The 27,561-nt window shown below is 34.6% G+C and overlaps 1 protein-coding gene across 20 annotated transcripts in view; it reads right to left on the bottom strand.

The window, feature by feature from the left end:
* LOC115438263 (adhesion G protein-coupled receptor L3) overlaps positions 1 to 27,561 on the bottom strand; it is a 547,718-nt gene that overhangs the window by 85,502 nt on the left and 434,655 nt on the right. For all 20 annotated transcript variants that reach the window (XM_030161717.1, XM_030161720.1, XM_030161723.1 and 17 more), the window contains 3 exons: positions 18,939 to 19,061; positions 13,818 to 14,023; positions 5,582 to 5,758 (listed from right to left, as the gene is read on the bottom strand). In XM_030161717.1, coding sequence (XP_030017577.1) covers positions 5,582 to 5,758; positions 13,818 to 14,023; positions 18,939 to 19,061 — 506 coding nt within the window. The remainder of the gene's footprint in view (positions 1 to 5,581; positions 5,759 to 13,817; positions 14,024 to 18,938; positions 19,062 to 27,561) is intronic.

The raw sequence follows: 27,561 nt of genomic DNA, 5'->3' as shown, positions 1-27,561 counted from the left end.
GTGGGTTTAGTAAAATATGACCCCTTTAAGAGTCCAAAATGCGTGCTTTGACTCCAAATCAGCGTCAAGGACAAAATGACGGCGTCGGTAAGGCCGCATAGACAAGCAGGAATATTTTGTCACTTTTAATTTGCGTGAAGTATATGGCACTTTGAACACAGTCACAGCACAGTGCTAAAAATGTAAGACTGAAAGCGTGAATCAGACGGAAGCTTATTAAGATGAACATAAAGATCTCTGAATATAACACCATCATTATTCCCAACTGGTGCACATACGATCCATCGGCCAAAAATACAACGAGATGAAAGATGATGGTGATACTGTATCGAGCCTCTGTCCTCCAAGTGAAAAATTGTAATTACAGCTCGCCCGTCTTTTTTTTTTGTTTTTTTTCCTAAGATGCAACTGAGAAATAAACAAGGTTAGAATATAATCTGTTGCTCTGAGGGTAATGAGTAATAACAATGCAGAGATGAGCAGTGGTATGCTCTGTTGCCATGGATACAAAAACAGAACAGTCTGTTCAATTTATGAAATTTCTTTCCCTGACTTTCTCCCTCTCTCTCTCTCTCTCTCTCTCTCTCTCTCACACACACACACACTTTTTCTCCATTCACTGTGTTCTCACATACAACATGGTGACAGTTTGTCAAATAAAAAGCCTCTGAATCTCCCATTCAGTGGCACCTTCTGAGCCTTTTATAACAATCCAAGAGGAAAAGAAGATGGAAAAAAACCCACCATCGCTCAGAACTGGGTGTAACTACTGTCCACTTTTGGTAAATCAGAGCCACAAGGAAGAAAAGCGTTCCATAATGTTAAGGATTGGTGTGACTGAAAGCATTCCTTTTACTGCTTCCTTTCTTTCTTTCTTTTTTTTTTTTAGTTTTTTTTTTTTTTCCTGCCACTTGGCTTTCATTGCGTGAAGGCTTCCATTCTTCTCTATTCCAGACTGGGCTCGGGCCCTGCAGAGCTTAGTGGGGCCAAAAGTCATGCTGCTGAGTGACAAACAGTGGCTCTCTCAGGCTAGAAGTAAACCACACCATCCCAACCCCCCCGCCCTCTGGAGGCATGCATGTGGAGTGGAACAACGTACAGAATGTGAAATTTCGCAGCTGATTGTGTGCATGTTTGTGCAATATGATTTATGCATGGAGTCTGTGTGTGACAGGCAAAAAGAGTGGGACTGGGAAATAGAGGTGCAGGAAGGTCTAGTGGTTTCATGGACACTGTCCAACTGGGACGGCGCTCACACTGATTTTTTTTTTTTTCTCCAACCGATTCCTAAGAAGAGGCTCTGGAGAGACAGATGCCACAGCAGATACAGAGAAGTACTCTGCTCTGTCAGCACCAAGCTCTTCAAACTCGGGACAGAAATAATTAAGCCGTCTGTCACCATCACAACGATAAACTTCTCGTCCAGGGTTTCTATGCTCCTCTTCAGCTTGCTCAGTTTTTTTTTTTTTTTTGTTGCTTTTTTCATTTCTAACATCTTCTCTACCCACTTCCTTTTTCACTTTTTTCACCTTCAAGAGAGTAAAGAAATCTAACAGCCAGATGTGATTCCTTCTCCTTAAGAGCATGTTGTGTGTATACAGGGTGGGGAAGCAAAATTTACAATATTTTGAGGCAGGGATTGAAAGACAGTGTATGACCAATTAGTTTATTGAAAGTCATGAGAATTTATTTGCGACAAGAAAATTGACATAATAGAAAATGTTTTTATTCTATGTGTCCTCCTTTCTCAATAACTGCCTTCACACGCTTCCTGAAACTTGCGCAAGTGTTCCTCAAATATTCGGGTGACAACTTCTCCCATTCTTCTTTAATAGTATCTTCCAGACTTTGTCGTAATAGTTTTGCTCATAGTCATTCTCTTCTTTATATTATAAACAGTCTTTATGGACACTCCAACTATTTTTGAAATCTCCTTTGGTGTGACGAGTGAATTCAGCAAATCACACACTCCTTGACGTTTGCTTTCCTGATTACTCATATGGGTAAATAACAGAAAATGTTTTTATTCTATGTGTCCTCCTTTCTCAATAACTGCCTTCACACGCTTCCACTTGCGCAAGTGTTCCTCAAATATTCGGGTGACAACTTCTCCCATTCTTCTTTAACCCTTTCATGCAGAGTGGTCACTACAGTGGACAGTTCTTCTCCAGCTGTTCTCTTGTATATTCATGGGTTTTGTTGTTTTAGTTCCATATCAGCAACACAGTGGACACTTATACATCATCCCTTAAACTGCAGTTCATCCCATTACTGTAACTTTGCTGTTCTTGATAAACCTGATCTGCACTAACATGTTTTAGTGTAAATCAATTGTTATTTGTTAGACAAAAAGTTTTCTTTTTTTTTTTGCATATTACCTCCATGAAGTGAGTAATATCTAGCAGCAGAATATGTTAAAATGTGAGAAAACATCAGATTAGTAGGATTAAAATCTTTTCATTTGTTTTTATCTGACTTTCTGATATTGGGTTTTAAACACGTTTCTTTACTTCAAAAATTAAATGCATGGATATTTTTGTAACTTCATAAGAAAAAAAAAAAAAACAACTCTTTTTTTTTTTTTTTTTTCATGCCTAAGGGGGGATAAATACAAGAAGAAAAAAAAAAATCTTGACTATGGTTGTCATAATTCGTGCATGAAAGGGTTAATAGTATCTTCCAGACTTTCTGGAAATAATTTTGCTCATAGTCATTCTCTTCTTTCCATTATAAACAGTCTTTATGGACATTCCAACTATTTTTGAAATCTCCTTTGGTGTGACGAGTGCATTCAGCAAATCACACACTCTTTGACGTTTGCTTTCCTGATTACTCATATGGGCAAAAGTTTCTGAAAAGGTATGGATAATAGTGTTAGGTATGATTATGACATCAATATATGTTTGGTTTCAAAACAATTGACGTAGTGCCTGCTGAGAAAAAACAACTAAATGTTCATTGTAAATTTTGCTTCCCCACCCTGCACATCCCATCCGTATCCCATTATTAAATGTTTTTTTCTACTCTGCGCACTCTTACAGACTTTGTTTCTGCCTAAACAACCTGAGATAATGCACTGAGTGGAAGCTGCAAAGTGGTGATACACTGTAAATGTTTTCTTTTCCCTATCTTTGGTTTTGAATGGCTCAAAGTAACTGAAATCTCGATATTATACTTTGGATTCAGTGCTACAAATCCAAATCAGGATCTGTCCCAGTCACATTAGAAAAGCATTTATGTTTAGTGAAGAAAAGAAAAAGAAAAAGTGAATATCATAAAGGAATAGTTTGATGTCTGAAAACATCGACAAATGATTTAGTCTTTTAAATAAATGTCAGAGAAGAATGTTATCCTCCGATTTGTGATCCTTATTAACCCTTTTATGCATAGTGGTCACTACAGTGGACAGCTATTCTACAGCTGTTCTCTTATATATTCATGGGTTTTGCTGTTTTAGTTCCATAACCAGCCTACACAGTGGACACTTATGCATCATGTAACTTCATTGTTCTTGATAAACCTGATCTGCAGTAACACGTTTGAGTGTAAATCAGTTGTTATTAGATTGTAATTATCATTTTTTCTTTAACAAAATGGGTATTTTTGCATATTATCCCCATGAAGTGAGTAATAACTAGTATGACAGTATGTTTAAATATGAGAAAACATCAGATTAGCAGCATTAAAAGTGTTTTTATTTAATAGTTTTCACAGTATACCAGTAAATACACATTTCTTGGCTTCAAAAATTAAACGCATCATATCCATTTGAGTGGACATTTTTGCAACTCCATGAAAAATAGGTTCATAAAAAGCTGTCAATCGCATTGTTTTTTTTTTTTGTTTTTTTTTCATGCCTAAAGAGGAATTAAAACGGGGTAAAAATCATGATTAAGGTTCTCATAATTCATGCATGAAAGGGTTAAACAAGGTAGAATGGAGAAAAAAAAGAAATGTGTCTTAATAATATACTAAATAAATATAATACTAAAAGGATGGTGTTTAATGATCTGCAGAGCTACTTTGAAGAGAGCTAGGCTAATCATCACATTCATCTCTACACTTCTTAGTAATTTATGGCAGTTTGTGGGATTTAAAGAATAGTAACAGAACTGTGTTCCCTTTGATTTGAGTAGTTACTTCATGTAAGACAAGTTTTTAATCTAACATATTCACATATTCTTTCCCTAGAGTTATCATTAGCTTGTGAGGTAAAAGCCTCTAATGTTTGCTAGCATGCTAACAACACTTGGCTAGTTTAGTCAGACTTGAGGGAAATTTACAAAATAAATTTAATTCATTTTAAAAACCTAAAAGTAAGTAATCTAAATCTTATATTTCACCAATTGTGATACAACAGAATCTACACAAAACCACATTTGACTTTAAAGTATGAGGGACAGGAAGTAGTATTCTAGCACATGCATAAGACTGGAACAAATAATATTTCTGGTGCATATTGGGTAAGTTTAAGATTAAGATAAGAGATTTAGGTTAATCTAGTACTTTCAGCCATTGTATATAAACCAAAATGATAGTGTTATTAACAAGTTGAACAAGTACGAAGACTTTTTTTTTTAGCTTTTGTGTACACGAGGCTAACTTCATGCTAGGCTAAGCTAATCTCCAGCTCAACTTCCCATGCTAGAGCGAGTGCCCTTTAGTGACATTATTTACTCAACATTTGTGCTAATAAAGTATATATACCAATTTACCAAAATAATATACTGACATGCAATCCCAAATTTCATGAAATAACACCTAAAATCACTTTTATACTGCAGTGCCAAAGTTTATGTTAAATGTGAAATTAACCCTTTCATGCATGAATTATGAGAACCTTATCAAGATTTTTTTTCTGAGTGTTTTTATTCCTCTTTAGGCATGAAAAAAAAAAAAAAAAAATACAATTGAAATTATTTTATGAACCTATTTTTCATAGAGTTGCAAAAATGTCCACCCAGCTGGACATCACGCATTTGATTTTTGAAGCAAAGAAACATGTATTTACTGATACTCTGTGTGAAAACTATGACATAAAAATATTTTTAATGCAGATAATCTGATATTTTCTCACATTTTAACATACTCTAATACTAGTTATTACTCACTTCATGTAGATAACATGCAAAAAAAAAAAAAACTAAACAAAAACCTGTTAATCACAGTCTAATAATAACAATTAGCAATTGATTTACATTCAAACATGTTACTGCAGATTAGGTTCATCGAGAACAGCAAAGTTACAGAAATGATATGAATTGCAGTGTACAAACATCCGCTGTGCTGGCTGATATGGAAGTAAAACAACAAAACCCATGAATATATAAAAGAACCGCTGTAGAATAGCTGTGCACTCTAGTGACCACTATGCATGAAAGGGTTAAAAGCGGTTAATCTATTTTACCTTCTGAATTAAAAGCAAAAACAAAACGCACATCAACAGAAATGACAGCTTTCTTCTGCCTCAGAGCTTAGAACTACTGCTTTTCTGTCAAACACATCATCTTGGACAGGATTTGTTGATGCACAGATTGAATCATTTTCACTTCTTTCATCTGCATTCGGACCAAACCCTTACCTTGACATCTACGTGGGCCATGAGGACGGCAAAATTGGTGAGATGGGTACAGGAACATGTGGTGTGCGTCCGGTTGGTGCCCAGTAAGCGGCAGTCCTGCGTCGACCAGTAACCCGTCATGGTTCGCTTGGAGTAGCTCCAGAATGAACAGTTGGGGTTGAAGTTCTCCTCTGACTGCTGTTAGAGGTAATGAGAAGAACCAGACGCGACAGATTTAATGCAGTTCCAAAGGACATAGATCAGGGGTGTTTTGGCAAAGCTGCTTTTTCCTACCATGCATCAAGGACATGGAATAATCTCCAAAAAGTTATTAAACTAAAAACAGTCACATCTATTAATGCTTTAAGAGTATCATAAAAAAAATGCAGTGAGGGAGGAATGTCATTGTTACTGTTTTATTTGTGTACCTTGCATGTGTAAATAAATAAATAAATAGATATAATAATAATAATAATAATAATAATAATAATAATAATAATAATAATAATAATAATAATAATAATAATAATAAATAAAACCAGCCCACCAAAGGGTCAGATCTGCCCATGGGTTGAAAAATTACACAGAATATATTTGAAATCATATTTTTCAGTTCCAGGTGCCTGTTACCAAATGTTTTGTGCTTTTATAGATCTATGGTGATTTGTAAGTTTTGATGCACATGTGGAAATGACAAGCTGAGGTATAATATTGTTAAAATTCTCATTTTTCTGAAGAAATTTCGGGCTGTTCATAATTGTTCCCATGAATCACGTTTAAACAAAAGGACAATTTGTAAATGTAAACATTTCTACAATGTAATTTTACTTTTTTTGTACTAAAACAAAGAGAATAATTTGGAGCTGTCATTATTATACTAGTATTAAACTGGTCTGACCGACATAAGAGTGTATCGAACTAAAATCAGTTTGACTCCTATGATATACAGTCGAGGAAAAACTTATTATACCACCCTTGTTTTCTTCAATTTCTTGTTCATTTTAATGCCCGGTACAACTAAAGGTACATTTGTTTGGACAAATATAATGATAACAACAAAAATAGCTCATAAGACTTTAATTTCAGAGCTGATATCTAGTCATTTTCCATGTTTTCTTGATAATAACCAAAATCACTTCAGTTCTTACGTCAATATCTACGGCATTGTACTGACAAAAACAGTGCTTTTAGACATTCCATGTTTTCTTTTCTGTCTGTTTTAGTCACATGATACACACAGGAGTTAGTACTTGATTGCATAAACATTGTTTTTGGTGACTTTTGATGGTTTAATATTTTTTTCCATGACTGTATATGTTTTAAGTGGGATGTAAAAATTAGAATAGTTCGAAAATTCAGTATCATATATAAGATTAACACATAAAGACCCAGTGCTACTTTTATCGCAATTACAAAAACACATTTTTCTCTCTATTTAACCTTTCTAAAGTCTTTTGTCAACAATTATTATATGAAAATCAGAGAAAATCAGTCATGTTCCTGTATTTAATTTACTGATCATGTACATGTTCATAAAAGCTCAGATTAAAGTTGAGGGATATTATAGCAGAAAAAGAGAAAACTGAAGAAAAACTGACTTATCAGCAAATATATCATGAACTGAACATAAAAAAAGTGTCTCCATCCATGGTTTTCTTGATAATAACCAAAATCACTTCAGTTCTTCCGTCAATATCAACGGCATTGTACTGACAAAAACAGTGTTTTTATGTTTTCTTTTGTCTGTTTTAGTCACATGATACACACAGGAGTTAGTACTTGATTGCATAACCATTATTTTTGATGACTTTGGATGGTGTGATAATTTTTTCCACAACTGTAGATGGTCACCATAGCGAGTGAACATGGAATTAACTACAGATTAAACTGCTCGGTTTCTACTTTTCTCAGCTATTTTTTCTGTGCTCCAGTCTGTTTCCATTCTGTAGAACAGCAGGTGGATATACAGCGATGCCACATCAAGCGGCCCCATGCCTGTATTTCATTGTGTTTTTTGACCTTTCTCTTTAACTTTCACTGTGTGACAATGGACTGCCCTACTGTTTAATGTGTACCACCTCCGCCTTCGCCAGGCTCTGGCCCCAACAACAAGCACCTCCCCGCCATCTCGACTGCCATTTTTATAAAAGTGATCCACGACGATAACCGAGGGCTGCGGAGCACAGCGGCGCAACAACAGCAAACGCATAACGGCTGATAAATATACACATCAACTGCCTTTTCTCTTGAGCCCAATTACTTTGTGGCTTGAAAAACAAAGGCAGGAACATTCACCATCCTTTTGCTTTTGTGACTCACGTCTTCCAAGGTTATCTGCTTTCTTACTATAAACATGTTAAATGGTGAGGAGCTGTGGTTTTCATAGTTTGGTACTTTGTGTAGGGTAATTAGTCTAATAAGGTTTATCCTCTGTGAATGTAAATTTGCTGCTGATTGAGTTTCCCCTTCACACACCAAACCTTGTGTAAAATGTGCCACAGCAAAGAAGACAGGACGACCCCGTGTCCCATTAATGACTTTAATTGGTGCCATTAAGTGGTGAGGCAAGGAAGCGAAACAATAACTAGAGGACACATCATCTTCCTGCAGAACGCTGATCCAAAACCTCATGGTTGAGAGGGGGGCTTAACTGGGGGAAGACATTAAAACAGGAACCTTCACTGGGAAGCAGAAGAACAATTGGCAAACAGCTCTGGAAAATGAAGACACCCCTCCAACGAAGGATGATGATGAGGAAAATGGATGATCGCAAGCCATCCAATAAACAAACAAATCCAAGCTGATTGCAGCAGGAGTGGATTAAAGTAGCAAAAACAAAACGTGAAAGACTGGTATCATGATATAAGAAAGATGTGGCTGAAAATGAACTCTGTTTCAGTTAAAGCATTAGTCTTGTGTCATTCTTTTAAAGGAGTGATATTTTGCTTTTTTTTTCAATGGAATTATGCATTTTTAAACATTTCCCTAGTTTTTTCCACTTGGTTTATGCTGTTATTGATATATTTACCGCAAAAGTCCCTTTTTCTCCCATTTTCTGTTTCTTATATAATAACCCACAACTTTAATCTGAGCTTTTATGAAATGAAATATAGGAAAATAGCTGATTTCCACAGAAAAACTGCAAAATACAGAGGATAATATAATAATAAATTGTGAAAAATCACTTAAGAAATCTTAAATATAGAAAAAAAATATAGCACTGGGTCTTTATGGAGTATTTACCAGTATTCCAGTAGAATAGTTGTACATGTCATGTCCTGAAAACATTCATTTTATACTGCTTTGTGTTTCTACTCCATTATATTTAAATTACAAATAGTGTACTTTTAAATTTACTCGCAGAGTTTTCCATAATGTGGTCCAACTAAAGGATCCAAGTAATTCTTCCGCAAATGTTTAGGCAACAAAAATAACAAACAATGTATCTTTAAAAGGGTGATATTTTGCTTTTTTAAATGGAATTATGCATTTTTAAACATTTCCCTTGTTTTTTCCACTTGGTTTATGCTGTTATTGATATATTTACCGCAAAAGTCCCTTTTTCTCCCATTTTCTGTTTTTTATATAATAACCCTCAACTTTAATCTGAGCTTTTATGAAATGAAATATAGGAAAGTAGCTGATTTCCACAGAAAAACTGCAAAATACAGAGGATAATATAATAATAAATTGTGAAAAATCACTTAAGAAATATTAAATATAGACAAAAAAAAAAAAATTGGAATTGTAACAAAAGTAGCACGGGGTCTTTATGGGGTATTTAGCAGTACTCAAGTAGAGTAGTTGTACATGTCATGTCCTGAAAACATTCATTTTATACTGCTTTGTGTTTCTACTCCATTATATTTAAATTACAAATAGTGTACTTTTAAATTTACTCTCAGAGTTTTCCATAATGTGGTCCAACTAAAGGATCCAAGTAATTCTTCCGCAAATGTTTAGGCAACAAAAATAACAAACAATGTATCTTTAAAAGAGTGATATTTTGCTTTTTTAAATGGAATTATGCATGTTTAAACATTTCCCTGTAAATGCTCTGCTTGGGTCTGAATTCTTCATTAATTCAACTCCACAGCTCCATCTTCAACTCTATTTCTGAGTAATGACATGAGACAAACAATTATGGCGTACTCTGAGAAATGTTTGTCAGAAGTCTTGACCTTATATGCGCAAATGTCGTGACGTAACTAGTTATAGACGTAACAAATTATAGCGGGTTGTAGAAATCCACTCAATTTTTGCCAAAATAAATATAAAGATAGCTTTGCAGCACCTGGAGGGTTCCAATTCAAACTTAATGAACTATTAGGGTCCAAATACACAAATAAATGTACCAAAGACTAATAAAAGTGGGTTTAGCAAAATATGACCCCTTTAAATGCATGCTCTGAATTACAAGTGGATAATATGGCAAAAAAGCTTACCAGCATGCAAAAATTCCATATCAGTTAATGTGGATAATTCTTCTGGAATTCCGGGTCCTTAGCCTTTTAATAACCAAAACACGTCTAAACACTTCAATGTTCAATATTCACTGTTAAAATATGAGTACAATTGTTTGTGTTTTATGGTTATAGCTGTTGGTCTTCAAGGAAAATTAGCCTGATATAGGACTAAATCTACTAAGATCCCAATTTGTGTACTAATTTGTGTGTGCAATCTAGAATTTTGCGTGTGGGATTGAACTGTGGTTTGTGGGTGATTTACTAAGAGTGAAAATGTAAATGACAAAAAAAAAAAGAAAAAAAGAAAAATTGGCATATTTTAGAACGTCTGCAAATAAAACAGGTGGGGGCACAGTGGATGAGATGCCTCTGACCAGCACTGAGGAGCAGGTGCAGGTGACTGGTTCCAAATCTGCAAAACAGCTCCAAAATGACAAGGCTGGAGAGGCCATATGTTTTAATGAGTGTTTCCTCATTCAGTCCAAAAATATTCACACAAGGGTCAAAAATGTGTTCTCTGCATCTTGTTTCATCGTTTCGATGTATGTATTGTCTATTGACAATACATTTAGTTTTTCCATTTAGTTTATCCCTCTTGTGATAATAACTGCAGCTATGTGTGTGCAATTATGCCTACAAACCGTTTGCGCCTCCCTTTGACACGTGTTAAATATAGACACAGTTTCTATGAGCAAAATTGCTTTCGAGTTTTATAAATCACTTTGCGTGTGCTAAGTTAATATATTTACATTTTCTTCTTGCCGCACATGCACAATTGCGTGTAAATGCCCCATATTACACATTTGTTGCATTATTTTGCACCTTTGAAAGACGCATCCCTTTGTGCGCACTGTTAGTAAATCTGTTTGCACATCTTCTTATACATGCAAACCTTTAGTACATCCGGCCATAAAAAAAAAAAAAATAATAATAATATGAAATAATAACAATTAACCCTTTCAAGCACGAATTATGAGAACCTTAGTCAAGATTTTTTTCTTCAGTGTTTAGCCATGAAAAAAAACAATGCGATCGAGGTTTTTTTTTTCTATGGAGTCACAAAAATATCCATGCATTTAATTTTTGAAGTAAAGAAACATGTGTTTAAAACCCAATATCAGAAAGTGATATGAAAACAATGAAATAAAAACATTTTTAATGCTGCTAATCTGATGTCTTCTCACATTTTAACATATTCTAATGCTAGTAATTACTCACTTCATGGAGATAATATGCAAAAAAAAAACCTTCTTGTCTAACAAATAACAATTGATTTACACTCAAACATGTTAGTGCAGATCAGGTTTATCAAGAACAGTAAAGTTACAATAATGATCTGAATGACAGTGTATGGGATGGTGCATAAGCGTCCACTGTGTTGGCTGATATGGAACTAAAACAACAAAACCCATTAATACACAAGAGAACAGCTGGAGAATAACTGTCCACTCCAGTGGACAGTGCATGAAAGGGTTAAATAAATAAATAAATAAATAAAATTATTATTATCATTGTTTTACCTGAATGATGACATAGAAATAGAAGACATTTGGAAATAGGTTAAATACCTTCAATTATTCGTCCATGTAACTAAAACATTTTAGATCAGTAAAACTAATATGTGTTTGTAGAAAAGGCTATTGTGGGACTTTTAACATTGTAAACAGAAGTGGATCAAAATGATGTTTTGTCTTAAATATAACCATTTCTAATTATAAAACTAAGGTAATTATAAATAAAATAAATTACCCCTTTACTACACAATGCCTCCTCTTCTGGGGGCAGGGTAACTGAGATGCATAAAGGCTTGGGCCACTACTGGAGGAAAAGTGGTATATTTAATAGAAAAACCAGCAGCCTCTCCATGATTTTCCAGAGCTACACTTGAGAAAGATAAATATTACCGTTAATTCGATCTGGAAGCGTAATATGCACTTCATACACATGCAGCTAATTCAAGTATAAATCACACAGGCTTTAATAAAAATAATGATTACGCCCCAATAAAATGGAACTAAATTAAAAAGGTATCCCTCCAGAAAATACAATAAAAACAGTGTGGCCTGCAGCAACAGACCAGTTAATCTTAACAGCCGCTCTGATTGGTTTACCAGTTTACCAGAGAATAGGGAGCTTTCTATTTGATGCACCGCAGCCAAACACTCTGAACGTGAATATTCCATCCAATCAAGTTTAATTAATTGAGGAAGACAAAATTGTAAACACGATTATTATACGATTAATTGTGCACGGCATGTCTGTGATGTGTTCATATCTGTCTGTTTACAGCGCTTAAATACGATGAAGGCAACACTAAAGCTGCATCTCTCCTGGGTGTCGGAGTCCGTACTTTTGTGAAAGGACAGTGTTTTATTGAAGCGACTTGATCTGAACACGAAAAGGGTATAAAAACAGCACATTAGACCAACAGTAAAACCACTGACTCTACAATCCAAATTACAAATTACTCTTAAGGCAGGTGAGTCACAGCAATAACGGTGCTGACATTGCTCTCTGACATTTTCCCACCATTTAATTTTGACATCCATAAGCTATCGTCCTTTCCCTTCCCATCCCACTGAGCTCTATTTCTGCACCGGTGCTACTTCCTTCCAGGTCCGTCCTACTCCCGAGATGCGTTGTAATTCTCCTAGGGTTGTTCAACATCCCTGATAATCGCTAAAGGCGCTGTTCGGTGACAAAACAAGGATATTTTGAGGGTAGCGGAGTGTGGAGAAGATAATGGAGTCAAGAGGGAGAAGTCGCGACTCCCCACAATGACTAAGCAGGCTCCTGTGAGTCTCAATATGACTTATATTTGTTCAGGAGATCACTGTGGTATTTGTTGAGAGTAATAAAAAAAAAAACCCACACACAAATTCTTGTCATCACCTTGTGAGAAATTGCTTTTTCAGAGTCAAATTTTCCTCACCTGTACTTGAATAAAACTTCTTCTATCAACTTAACCTCCCAGGAAATGTCAGCAAAGTACAAGCTTTTTTTTGTTTTTTATTAAATAAGTGCCTATATCGGAAACATCATGATGCAATGGTTTTTTCAGATGCAGTTTTAAAATTTTTATGGAATGTCCTTTGTGGTGGACAGTTTTCGTTTCTGGACAGAAAACCCATAGCTGGGGCTTAGGAGGTTAATTTTCTTACTTTACCATCTTAGTTTTGGTGGTTTACAGGGTGGGGAAGCAAAATTTACAATGAACATTTAGTTGTTTTTTTCTCAGCAGGCACTACGTCAATTGTTTTGAAACCAAACATATATTGATGTCATAATCATACCTAACACTATTATCCATACCTTTTCAGAAACTTTTGCCCATATGAGTAATCAGGAAAGCAAACGTCAAAGAGTGTGTGATTTGCTGAATGCACTCGTCACACCAAAGGACATTTAAAAAATAGTTGGAGTGTCCATAAAGACTGTTTATAATGGAAAGAAGAGAATGACTATGAGCAAAACTGTTACCAGAAAGTCTGGAAGATACTATTAAAGAAGAATGGGAGAAGTTATCACCTGAATATTTGAGGAACACTTGCGCAAGTTTCAGGAAGTGTGTGAAGGCAGTTATTGAGAAAGAAGGAGGACACATAAAATAAAAACATTTTCTATTATGTCAATTTTCTCGTGGCAAATAAATTCTCATGACTTTCAATAAACTAATTGCTCATACACTGTCTTTCAATCCCTGCCTCAAAATATTGTAAATTTTGCTTCCCCACCCTGTATGTCGTGCAAAAGAAGCCCAATGCATGTAAAGCACACAGACATAGAAGTACCTGTAGGTGTCTGATGGTGTAAATCACCGGGTCAGAGAGGTAGACTTTGTTAGAGTCCTTGTTTATGGCGGCGGTGATGACCGGGGAGTTGACGATGACGGAGTAATTGGTCGCCATTGCTTCGCTGCCCAACTTCATGCTGGCGTTCTCCGTTGAAAGGTACACCCCGATGTGTTTGTACAAGACAAACGCTATCCGAATTTCACCTGCAACAAGACATTCAGACAAAATGAGTGTTTTCATGAGTTAAAACTCAAAGCCAGATGACAGTATGTAGACGCCCAGAAATGATACCTATAAACACCTCATTCCAAACATGTGGCGGTTTGATGCTACTTTAAGAGACCTCTGACTCTTTAAAGGGGTCATATTTGGCTAAACCCACTTCTATTAGTCTTTGGTACATTTATTTGTGTATTTGGACCCTAACAGTTCCAAAAGTTTGAATTGGAACCGTCCAGGTGCTATTCATTTTGGCAAAAATCGAGTGGATTTCGACAACCTGTTTTAATTCCTACTTAATTTGTTACGTCTATAACTAGTTATGTCATGACATTTGCACATATAAGGTCAAGACTTCTGAAGAACATTTCTCCGAATACGCCATAATTGTTTATCAGCAGCAGCGGTTGTAGTAAAAACTGAAAATAAGTCCAAACTTTGAGCTGATTCCCTAAATGTTCAGTTATTGGTTGTATTAACAAAAACACGTGGTTGAACGAGACAGAGCAGCACAGCCAACAACCTAGAGGGGGTGGGGCATAAAGTGGCTCATGTGCATTTAAAGGGCCAGCGCTCAAAACAACCTTTCTGGTGTCATTACTCAGAAATAGGGTTGAAGATGGACCTGTGGAGTTGAATTAATGAAGAATTCAGACCCAAGCAGAGCATTTACAGTTTATGTAGACCACAGGGAAATGTTTTAAAATGTGTAATTCCATTTAAAAAAGCAAAATATCACTCCTTTAATGTAAACTCAGACACAAGATAAATCTGAGAACTCATGGGATACTAAGAGGAAAATCCAAGGTTCTGATACACAAATCTGTTTTCGGTTATTAAGCTTTGATTTTTTTGGTTAAAGACTGGATGATTCTAACTTATACTAAAAAAAAAAAAAAAAAAAGCAAAATATCACTCCTTTAAAGATATATTGTTTGTCATTTTTGTTGCCTAAATGTTTGTTGGATCCTTTAGTTGGACCACATTGTGGAAAACTCCACAAGTAAATTAAAAAGTACAATATTTGTAATTTAAATATAATGGAGTACAAACACAAAGCAGTATAAAACCAGTGTTTTCAGGACATGACATGTACAACTACTCTACTTGAGTACTGGTAAATACCCCATAAAGACCCAGTGCTACTTTTGTGAAAGTTCCAAAGATTTTTTTTTTTTAATACATTTAACTTATCTTGAGTGATTTATCACAATTTATTATTATATTATCTTCTGTATTTTGCAGTTTTTCAGTGAAAATCAGGTGTTTCCTATAATTTACTCATCATGTAGATGTTCTTTAAAGCTCAGATTAAAGTTAAGAGTTATTATATCAAAAACAGAGAAAATGGGAGAAAAGCGACTTTTTCAGTAAAGATACTGATAACAGCATAAACCAAGTGTGTCCATCCACTGTCATTGATCCAACTCCATGGCTTTTACTGGTGAATCAATGTTGTAGAAGATGACAGTGTTTCCACGGTAACTACAGAGCCTCTGAATGTCCAAATGGGTCATATTTGATGAGCATGAAAAGATGACAAACTGTATTTTACAGCAATTATTTACATGTATTGATAGGATTAGTAGATGAACATGTATTTAACTTTTTATATCAGTAAATGATTTTGGTCACCAGTAGGTGTTTGGACCTGTGGAGTTGATTTAATGAAGAATTCAGACCCAAGCATAGCATTTACAGTTAATGTAGACCACAGGGAAATGTTTGAAAATGCATAATTCCATTTTAAAAAGCTAAATATCACTCCTTTAAAAGTACATTGTTATTTTTGTTGCCTAAACGTTTGCGGAAGAATTACTTGGATCCTTTAGTTGGACCACATTGTGGAAAACTCCACAAGTGAATTAAAAAGTACAATATTTCTAATTTAAATATAAAGGACTGGAAACACAAAGCAGTATAAAACCAGTGTTTTCAGGATATGACATATACAACTACTCTGCTCGTGTACTGGTAAATACAGTTGTTTTTCTTGTTTTTTGTCTCAATCAGGAATGTGTGAATATAAAACAAACAAAAAACCCTCTCCTTAAGAAAAAGAGAGAAAGGAGAATTGCCCTTAAATAAACAGCTATTTCAATTTAGACTCCAGAACTACAGTTACGATTCTCCTATTGGCTTTGACAAAGGCTAGAATTTTTCTCGGTAATAATTTCTTTCTCTCGTTCCGTCTCATATGCATTCCTTCGGCCTCCTGCCGCCTCACTTTTGAGCAGTGATATGAAAGAAAGTTCCCTCCCGCCGAGACCGAGATCACTCACTCAGATGAAAAGAAAACAATCTGGGTGCTACAGCAGTGGATGATGGGGAAATATCCGCCACCCTGCTATAACGATCCGCCTGGGCACGGCTGGACATGGACTTAGTCATCCAGCTGAGAGGCGCTGGGCGCAGCTTGAGTCGATGCTGATTTGCATGAGCTGATAATAAAGTCTAAAAATGGGCTGGCGTCGCTGCTGAAGATAGCTTTGCATTGTGTCTAACGGCCTCATTTACAGTTTAGAGCCGGTTCTTGAATGTAACTAATTCTTCTGCCTGGGTTCTATTTGAGGACGGCACAAAGATCAGGGTGCTTTATGTGCAGCCTCACAAAAGATCTGGACAGCAAATTGAAAGTTATTCAAAAGCTTCTGTAATGAAACTCTAAAAATATAAGAAAACAAATGCCGCGGCTTGAAATGTGAAATCGACAAATGGAGTTCTACTGATTAATTACATAAGATTATGGCCAAATATGTTTCAACAAATACAACAGCGTGTTATTGCATTCGGTTTGGAGAGTTTCTGCAGTGTTTTATTTAAAAAAAAAGAAGCAACCGAATCTCTACATAAGACATGAACGCACCATTAAAAGTGCATCCAGTTTATTTGCTTATTATTTGATTTTATTTTATAATACATATGTGGTTATGTGGGTGAATGTTTTTTTCTTATTTTAGTTAATTTTGTGTTATTTTATTTTTGTGTATATATGTGAAGGCAGGGGTGTCAAACTCCTTTTAGTTCAGGGGCCATATTCAGCTAATTTTGATCTGAAGCGGGCCAGACCAGTAAAATAACATAACATATATAACAATATAACATAATAACATATAAATAATGTCAACTCCAATCTTTTCTCTATGTTTCAGAGCGAAAAAACTAAATTTACAATATGAAAAAGTTCACATCTACAAACTATCCTTTCAAACAATGTGAATAACATGAGCAAACTGAGAAAAATAAGTGTAATTTTCACAATATTCTGCCACAGTTTATCATTTATACATGTACGTTATAACTTACAAATACACAAAACATTTAGTAACAGACAGAATCTTGTTAAAATTGTACTTCTCTTAAGACATTTCAGGTTGCTCATATTTGTTCAGTTTATTCACATTTTTTTTGCAAAATTATACTTTGTTTTAGTGTAAATACATGAAAATATTTACATTTACAAAGAGAAAAATTTGGAGTTGTCATTATTTCTATGTTATTGTGATAGTATTTTACTGAATCCTGCCCACTTGAGATTAAATTGCTCTGAATGTGGAACCTGAACTAAAAGGATTGTTAATATCTTAGTGTAATTTTTGCATTTCACAAATTCATCCCAAGGGCCGGACTGGAACCTTCGGCGGGCCAGATTTGGCCCCCAGGCCGCATGTTTGACACCTGTGTGTGAAAGTGTTAGTATTGGTGTTCAATGTTGTTATACTGAAAAACCTTCAATAAAATATATACAGTCATGGAAAAAATTGTTAGACCATCAAAAGTTAACAAAAGCAATGGTTACGCAATCAAGTACTAACTCCTGTGTGTATCATGTGACTAAAACAGACAGAAAAGAAAACATGGGATGTCTAAAAGCACTGTTTTTGTCAGTACAATGCCATAGCTATTGATGTAAGAACTGAATTGATGTTGGTTATTATCAAGAAAACATGGAAAATGGATAGATATCAGCTCTGAAATTAAACTATTTTGAACTATTTTTGTTGTTATCATTATATTTGTCCAAACAAATGTACCTTTAGTGGTACCAGGCATTAAAATGAACAAGAAAATGAAGAAAACAAGGGTGGTATAATAAGTTTTTCTGCGACTGTATATAAAAAAGTGCATCCAAAGTTTATTTACTTATTATTTATTTTATTTCATAATACATATGTGGTTATGTTTTTTTTTTAGTTTAGTTTAGTTTATTTTGTGTTATTTTATTATTCTGCACATATCTAAAGGTGTTAGTGGAGTATGTTCAATGTTGTTATACTGAAAAACCTTCAATAAAATATATACAATCACGGAAAGAATTGTAAGACCATCAAAAGTTAACAAAAGCAACGGTTACGCAATCAAGTACTAACTCCTGTGTGTATCATGTGACTAAAACAGACAGAAAAGAAAACATGGAATGTCTAAAAGCACTGTTTTTGTCAGTACAATGCCATAGATATTGATGTAAGAACTGAAGTGATTTTGGTTATTATCAAGAAAACATGGAAAATGGATAGATATCAGCTCTGAAATTAAACTATTTTGAGCTATTTTTGTTGTTATCATTATATTTGTCCAAACAAATGTACCTTTAGTTGTACCAGGCATTAAGATGAACAAGAAATTGAAGAAAACAAGGGGTGGTATAATAATTTTTTCTGCAACTGTATATAAAAAAGTGCATCCAAAGTTTATTTTCTTATTATTTTATTTCATAATACATATGTGGTTATGTGTTTTGTTTTTTTTTAGTTTAGTTTATTTTGTGTTATTTTATTATTCTGCACATATCTAAAGGTGTTCGTGTTGGAGTATGTTCAATGCTGTTATACTTAAAAACTTTAAATGCAATACATATATATATAAAAAAAAAGTGCATCCTAAGTGTTGCCGACTCACCGTTTCGTCCATGTTGCTTCAGCGTGTTGGCAGAGAGGTGGATTGCGTTGCCCTGTCCTCCTGTTTGTGGGAACTTCAGATCAGGCAAATTCCCATCTGTGCTCATTCTTGCTACCTCCAGCTCTGCACACAGACGCACAGAACAAACCCAAACATTTTGGAATCAATACGTTTGGCTATGATACACAAGCAAATAGACACACAAAATGCTGCTGCTGCAAACAGCACGTTACAGAAATGAACAATACATCAGCTAAAGGTGCGAGGGTCACATCAATAGGAAGGAACCAAAAAATGCTGGATGTTTTTTCTATCCTCACCCAAAAACTTAGCAGCAGTGGGAACTTACCACCACATATCCCATCATAAATACCATAGATAGTTTTCCCGGTCCTGTATGGCTTATGCAAAATGTATTTTTACATAAGTCAAGTTAAAATGGTACAATCTGATACCAAATACAAACAAAACAGAGGAACTATTTAGCTACTGTTGTTACTAAATAAATGAGAAATGAGATAATGAAATTTTTAGTATTAGGAATCTCTAAATAGTCACTTTTGTATTGGACACATGCGCAAAACTTTACTGATATTTATTACATGTCGAAAAAACAGAAGTGCGTAATAGCCGTTTTTCCATTAAGTCACAAATGCGATGATTTGTTCATTTATTATCGCAAGATGACAATGACAAAATTGAATTTTTAAAAATTTATTAATTTTGTTTGGGAAATTTCACATTCACAAAAGTAGAGTGTCCAAAACAACCCCGTTTTATTCGTTTTAATTGTGAATTTAAGGACTACATCAAAGCATTGAGATATTTAGATTCAATGAAGAGCATAAAAACTGTCAAGCTATACGATACGTGGTTTAAAGAGGAAGGGAGTTAATGTTATTTTTACTTAATTGGAATTTCTTTATTAATTTATTTTTCATGTTGATTTATGTCTTTTCGTTATTTATTCGACTGTTGAGAGCATATGTCTGTCTTTTTTTTTGTACCCTTCAATTGGTGTTTGCGCACTATCTGTGCCTATACGGACAACGAATATGTGGTTGTGCAATGTTTGTGCCATTTTGTAAACTGAATGTTTAAATAAAGCATTAAAAAATATATATATATCGCAAGATGACACGAGAAGTCATGCCATAAACATGGTGACGAACATAAATATCGTGTTAATTTACAGATATATTCATTATTAATATAAATTACCCTTCTATCCCGTACTAAATTAAAAAATGATTCGGTTTCCTGGTGTATCCACAAAAACTGTTCTTCTTCGCTTGTTGTAACGTCCGTCAACATCCGTTTTTTTAAATTCACGTGACTGTAGTTGCAGAAAAAAGTCTTTCCGTTGCAGTTTTGTGTGATATACCAGTTGCGCTACGCTTGAAAAACCACCTTCTGCCAGCGCAAAAACAAGAGTTCTGGCAAAATTGTTGTTTTTCCATTAGACAAATTTTTATGCACACGTTATATTCACGCAGTTTGAGGGTCACTGGAAAACTGGCTAATGAAGTCACAGTAACATGGGATTATGGGATAGTTGTTGGTTATTAATGGTGTATATTCATTTTATGTCATTCAAGTGTAATGAAATATAAATAAATATAACTTTTCATAAAGGGGATACGGTGCCATTGACATGCTGTTCACATTAAATAAAATAAGAAATGTATCCGAATTTAACAGGACATTTACTGAAACATAGGTAAAGAAGTCAACAAAACAGTCTTAAATAAACAATGCTTGATTGCCAGGCATGTTTTCTGAATCTGTCTTGCCTGGTTAAATAAAGACTAAACTAAAAACCTTAATAAAAATTTACGCTCATTGAGAAATTAAGAAATGTAAAACAGTTGTTATGATGATAATAGTGATAATAAGTAGAGTGATTATTATGTGTTTAAGTGAGATAGGAGTTAAAATTCAATTAGTGTCTGAATCCAACGGTCTGAAAAAAGGAGTAATTTTCAACAGCCATTATAGATCTAATTGGTCAATCAATAAGGTTTTAATTCAAGAAATATGGATTTCATTTGTTTACTTGGTATAATAACTCCTCTTGCGTCTTTCGAAACAACAGGACAAAGATACAAACGGTAAAATCCCAAAAATGACAAAACTGATCATATACTATAATATTTAACCCTTTCATGCATAGTGGTCACTACAGTGGACAGCTATTCTACAGCTGTTCTCTTGTATATTCATGGATTGTGTTGTTCTTTTCATTGTTTTTTTTGTTTTTACACATATCTTTATTAAAGTTTTAAGACACTACATGTATTTTCTGACATGAATTGGTAACATTATGTAGATCTCTCCTGAGGATAAACCCCCAGAATCACAAGCCTTCCCCACAGTTTTCACACAGTTTATCAGTAAAAACATGTTTCTGTGTCAGAAATTAAACATGTGTCCAGCTGAGCGAATATTTTTGCAACTTCATGAAAAATAGGTTCATAAGATTTTTTTTTTGTCATTTATACTTTTCTAAATGTATTTTATTTATTTTTTTAAAATTATTTTTATTTTATTTATTTATTTTTCAGAAGAAAATTTTCTATCACATTTTTTTTTTCACGCCTAAAGAGGAATAAAAACACTCCGGAAAAAAATTTTTGATTAAGGTTCTCATAATTTGTGCATGAAAGGGTTAATAATTAGAAAGGCACCAGTGAGTAGTGATAATCAATAAACAGAACACGCCGCATGATATTAAAGATACTATTATATAGAATTACAGCAGGGGATGAGATCACTGTTAAATATCCTCTAATTTACTGGAAATTATGAGGAAATTAACCAGAAAATATGGGAAAGCATTACCTAGTCTAAGCTGTCATACTACATGAATGTTCATAATTATATATTTTTTTATTAAATTTGCTTATTTGACAGGACATTGACATAATATTTACCAGTGATAGATCTTCGGTGGCTCTTGAACCGCCTATATCGGGCAACTTGAGGAATAATAAATACTAGTTGGGGCTGCCATCAGGCCATTCTCCTGTGGGAAATGACTATCAATCGCGGCACTTCCGACGCTCTAAGTGCAACGTGTTTTCTTGATTTATGCGACTTTAAAAGAGCACTTCCCTCTCAACTGCATTTGAGTGGTCGAGGTTAGCATCTCGCTATAGCCTCCTTAATCAAACGCTCAGGTGTCAGCGTTTCCCTTTTGAGCTCAAACACGCGGGCTTTTGACAAAATAGATGCAGTCATTTCAAGGAATCTGTTTTTTTTTTTTTCTTCTTCTTCTTCTTCTTTTCTGTACGAGAGCAGAGAGAGCAAGCGATACAAGGAGGAGATAAAGACCAGCGAGGGAAGACGAGCTCGCTTCTGCCGCAGCTCAACAGCTGTTGTGTCTGAAGCCAGCTCCTAATTTATGGTTCAAAGACTCCGGCGTCATACAGCAGAGGAAAATGAGCCGCTGATAGGAGCTCGGCTCAAATAAAAAGCTCATTCCATCAAAGTTATTATGGTATGATACAATTCAGTTTAATAAAGCAGTGGAGTGTGCTCAGATCTCTAGTACCGGTGCCCAGTGTCAAGTCGAGGCATTCCTAAATGTCATATTAACTCCCAAAGCGCTGACTTGAATCCACTGATTCGCTGCCAAGGTTGAAATACACTGACGCAGTCGCACAAATGTCAAATTCCAGAAGGAGACGGCGACCACAAGGAAACAAGCTGCGTTCACTGATTTGGTTTCGGACTCGAGCACAGTTTTTACTCGAGCCGCAAAATATATCGTCATCGCGATGTACGTATGTGTGCGCGATAGTCACATCGCAGGTCCTGCAATTGTGGTGTCAAAAAACCAGCATTTTAATCAAAGTATTCATTTTATATTCAAAAGTAGGGCTGCTCGATTATAGAAAAAAAAAAAAATCACGATTATTTTAGCAATAATTGAAATCACGATTATTAAAAACGATTATTTGTTAACCTTAAAGTTGTTTATTTTTTTCTTGCAAAACAATGTAAGATATACTCTTTAAATATAAATAAAGCTTTTAACTATTAAAACAAAGTATGTTCACTTTTGTACGAAACAAAAAAATCTTTGAATGCAAATAAGTGTACTGTAAATTCAAGTATGTTTCCTTTTGTAAACAAATAGTGCACTGTAATTAAACTGCTATAGACTTGCCATAGAACTGGAGCAATAAAAAAAAAAACAACTCACGTAAAGTGCAAATTATAAATTCAAGTATGTTCAATGTAGTATGAAACATAGTAAATTCAGTGGCGTGCCATGAGGTTTCAGTTAGGTTAATACAGGAGTTTCAGCGTAAAGAGATTCAGAGACTGAAGATTGAATTGCGGACGAAGTTGTAGACGGAGTTTTTTTATGTGTTTTGGTTTTTCATAAGATTATGATAAAGGTAGCGGTGGTTAAACTTTAGATGGTTAAAAAGGTTTGCTGTGTTACCGGTCGGTGCGGACGCAACTACGAAACACTTTTTGCACGTAATGGGTTTTTGCTCTTCGTCTTCTTCATCAAACCCAAAGTGATTCCATACAACTGAATTTGACTTGCCTTTTTTGTTTACCAAGCACTTCTGCTGCGATTCTCCTGCTATTTTTCCAGACCACTAGGTACAACTTTCCTCTTGGGGTGGACCTGCCGGCTAGCTGGCAGCTGTAGCTTAGAGGGGCGCGTGAATTAAACAACTCAAAATTAATAATCGTTTTTTCTCGATTACATAATTTTTGTAATCGTTGCGTGTAATAATCGAAATCGTAATTGAATTTCGATTAATTGCACAGCCCTATTCAAAAGTGTTCATTTTATAATCAAAGTATTAATTTTATATTCAAAAGTATTCATTTTATAATCAAAAGTATTCATTTTATAATCAAAGTATTCATTTTATATTCAAAAGTATTCATTTTATAATCAAAAGTATTCATTTTATAATCAAAAGTATTCATTTTATAATCAAAGTATTCATTTTATAATCAAAAGTATTCATTTTATAATCAAAGTATTCATTTTATAATCAAAAGTATTCATTTTATAATCAAAAGTATTCATTTTATAATCAAAGTATTCATTTTATAATCAAAAGTATTCATTTGCATGCCATAAGTTAAATCTCAGTACAATGTGACGGTTGTAACAGAGTGGTTGACTTTTTTCCCAGGAGACCCACAAAAAGAACGAAAATGTGCAGTCATTGAAGGAACACGTGAATTTATGCAAAGTTACAAAATGGGGCGGGCAGAATGAACATGTGAGCTCATGGAAAGTTCCGGAAAACGTGGTGTGCAAAAGAAGTACACGTGAGTAGAAATTTTTGAACATTCTGGGAAGTACCTCACATTTTCCGGGAAAAAGTTACATATTCATATATGTTTGACCAATCTTGACCGACACCAAAGAAACCTCACCCTATCGGGGACAAGCTGAAAGGGGGGTTTCCGACGTGACTAGATTAATGTTGAACATATGATAAAAATGGGTCTGGTTTGTAGCTAAACCCAACCTACTTTTGATGGTATAAAAGTGGTCTCCCAGAGCGAAAAAGTCAGTTGTTTCTGCAGATGTCAGCTCAGTGTTTATTTTGTGGATGAATAAACACTTTGTGCGGCTCGAATTCTGCTCGATCTCTGAGTTTGTCTTTGGCTCTGTGTGACTGTTAGTCGACAAAGTTCCACTACATAGATGGGAGTACGGACATAAATACAACTGGAGAGGAGCGTCAAAGAGACCAGAGATGTCTCCCACTTACGGTCGTAAATTTTGCACGACACAATGTAGGAGGCAATGGAACTCAACGTGTTCTCATCTAATTTCAAGGGTACCTGACACACACTGAGGTTATAATAGTTTTGGATTTTTCATTATAGTTTAGTTTTATTTAGTTTTGACTTTTTTTTTTACTCTAATTCAGTTAGTTTTAATTAATTTTTAGAGCAGGTTTGCTAGTTTTTATTCATTTTCGTTACTTACTAAATGCTTCGTTTTAGTTTAGTTTTAGTTTTTTCATATCTTTTATCTTCTTTGCCGTCGTATTCAAATAAATCCCAAACAGGACTCTGCTGCTTTCTCCCAACTTTAGTCTCCATGTTTCCAGGTAGAGTGGGGACCAGACGACGACTAAACGACATGTGACAAGAATTGACGGACCGTGGTGCCACCAGCTAAAATTGCTTGAGGGAAATAAATTGATTTTATATCAATCCGACATCGACAAAGACCAAAACGAAGGGAATTTTATCCAGAATTGTTATACGTTTTAGTTAGTTTTGTAAGCACGCAATACAGTTTTAGTTAGTTATCCTTTTTTTCTTTTAATTATAGTTTTTATTTATTTTAGTGAACGAAAATCTTTTTACAATTCTAGTTTTGGTCATTTCGTTAGTTTTCGTTAACGATAATAACCTTGCTGTGTGGTGCCGACGTAAATGGTCAAACATATTAGTTGCGTTACCCCTCGTTGAGTCGACAAATAACACGTGTTTCGATATCATCCTTCTTGTAGCTGAAATAATTCCAGATAACTGACATCGCTTTTCTTTTTGGCACCAAGTCTTCGTTTTCGGTGATTTTCTCTCGTTTCTCCATGTTTCCAGGTAGAGTGGGGAGCAGAAGACGACTTTAAACCACAAGTGACGAGAAGTGACGGAACATTAAGTGTCATATGGTGCCAGCAGCTAAAATTACTCGAGGGAAATAAATCAATTTCATACCAATCCGACATTGGCAAAGACAAAAACGAAGGGAATTTTGTTCGTAATTTTTATACGTTTTAGTTAGTTTTGTAAGCTCACAATACAGTTTCAGTTAGCTATTGTTTTTTTCTTTTTAATTACAGTTTTTATTTATTTCAGTTAACGAAAATGTTTTTACAATTCTAGTTTTCGTCATTTCATTAGTTTTCGTTAATGATAATAACCTTGACACACACAGCAAGCAGAGATCCACCAATCACAATCGTTCTTTATCAATTTGCTGAAGCAGACCACGCCCCCTGCACACGGAGGGAGTCGCTGGTAACGACATTGAAAAAGAAGCGACGAACGAGAGAAAATCACCGAAAACGAAGACTTGGTGCCGAAAAGAAAAGCGATGTCAGTTATCTGGAATTATTTCAGCTACAAGAAGGATGATATTGAAACACGTGTTATTTGTTGACACAACGAAGGGTGACGCAACTAATATGTTTGACCATTTAAGTCAGCACCACACAGCAAGGTTATTATCGTTAACGAAAACTAATGAAATGACCAAAACTAGAATTGTAAAAACATTTTCGTTAACTAAAATAAATAAAAACTATAATTAAATGGAAAAAAATTATAACTAACTAAAACTGTATTGTGTGCTTACAAAACTAACTAAAACGTATAAAAATTCTGGATAAAATTCCCTTTGTTTTTGTCTTTGTCGATGTCGGATTGATATAAAATTGATTTATTTCCCTCAAGCAATTTTAGCTGGTGGCACCGTATGATATTTAACGGTCCGTCACTTCTTGTCACTTGTCGTTTAGTCGTCTTCTGGTCCCCACTCTACCTGGAAACATGGAGACTAAAGTTGGGAGAAAGCAGCAGAGTCCTGTCTGGGATTTATTTGAATACGACGGAGAAGAAAAGAAAAGATATGAAGGAACTAAAACTAAGCATTTAGAAAATAACAAAAACTAATAAAAACTAGCAAACCTGCTCTAAAAACTAATTAAAACTAAGTGAATTAGAGAAAAAAAAGTCAAAACTAAATAAAACTAAACTAGAATGAAAAATCCAAAACTATTGTAACTTTGCCACACAGCTATCATATACTCCTGAGTATTTTTTTCATATTTCAACATATATCGCAGGGTTTAAAAAAATCTCAATGTCAGTTTTTGCCAATATTGAGCAGCCCTAGTTTATACCCACAAGTGGTTAAATGTGTTTTTTTTTTAAATAATAATAAAGAGCTATTTTTATAAGTTCCAACTGCTTCTTGTGACTTGATGTTTAATGCAATGAAATTATAAGAGAATGTTTATTTCCAGTTTGTATTTTACATGTGGACATGCAGCTGAACATGCCGTGGAGGGAGTTGGGTGCTTTGCTTAAAGGCACATCAGCACCGGGGAATTGAAACGGCAGCCCTACAGTCCCAAATTGATTCTCCAGCATTTTTAACCCACCGCTGCCCCCAGTGGTAAATAGTAATTGGCTGCGAAATGTCTTCTATGGAACATTATGTGTAGCATTAAATTACCATTTGTTTATTGTTACTGTTACATCCAGTTTTGTCCTCGAACAGTTGGTTTCATAATATAATTACTGTTTTTGACAAGACTTTAAGTGTATTATGCTGATAGTAGACCATATTGTGAAAACACCTTATTAGTACTTGTTAATATTTTCACATTACCAATTCTTAAACCAAAATATTATGAAATAGCTACCATTTAAAGCCTTTACACAGTATTTTCCATAACTTTAACTCTTGTTTTCATCTAATATACTATACTATATACTATTATTATTATTATTATTATTATTATTATTATTATTATTATTGATAATAATAATAATAATAATAATAATAATAATAATAATAATAATAATAATACATTACACTTATACTGCGCTTTTTTGG

Source organism: Sphaeramia orbicularis, chromosome 18, assembly GCF_902148855.1.
Source record: "Sphaeramia orbicularis chromosome 18, fSphaOr1.1, whole genome shotgun sequence".
Classification (NCBI taxonomy): Eukaryota; Metazoa; Chordata; class Actinopteri; order Kurtiformes; family Apogonidae; genus Sphaeramia; species Sphaeramia orbicularis.
Note: the sequence above shows the minus strand (reverse complement) of the source record. Positions and strands in the feature narration are given on the sequence as shown.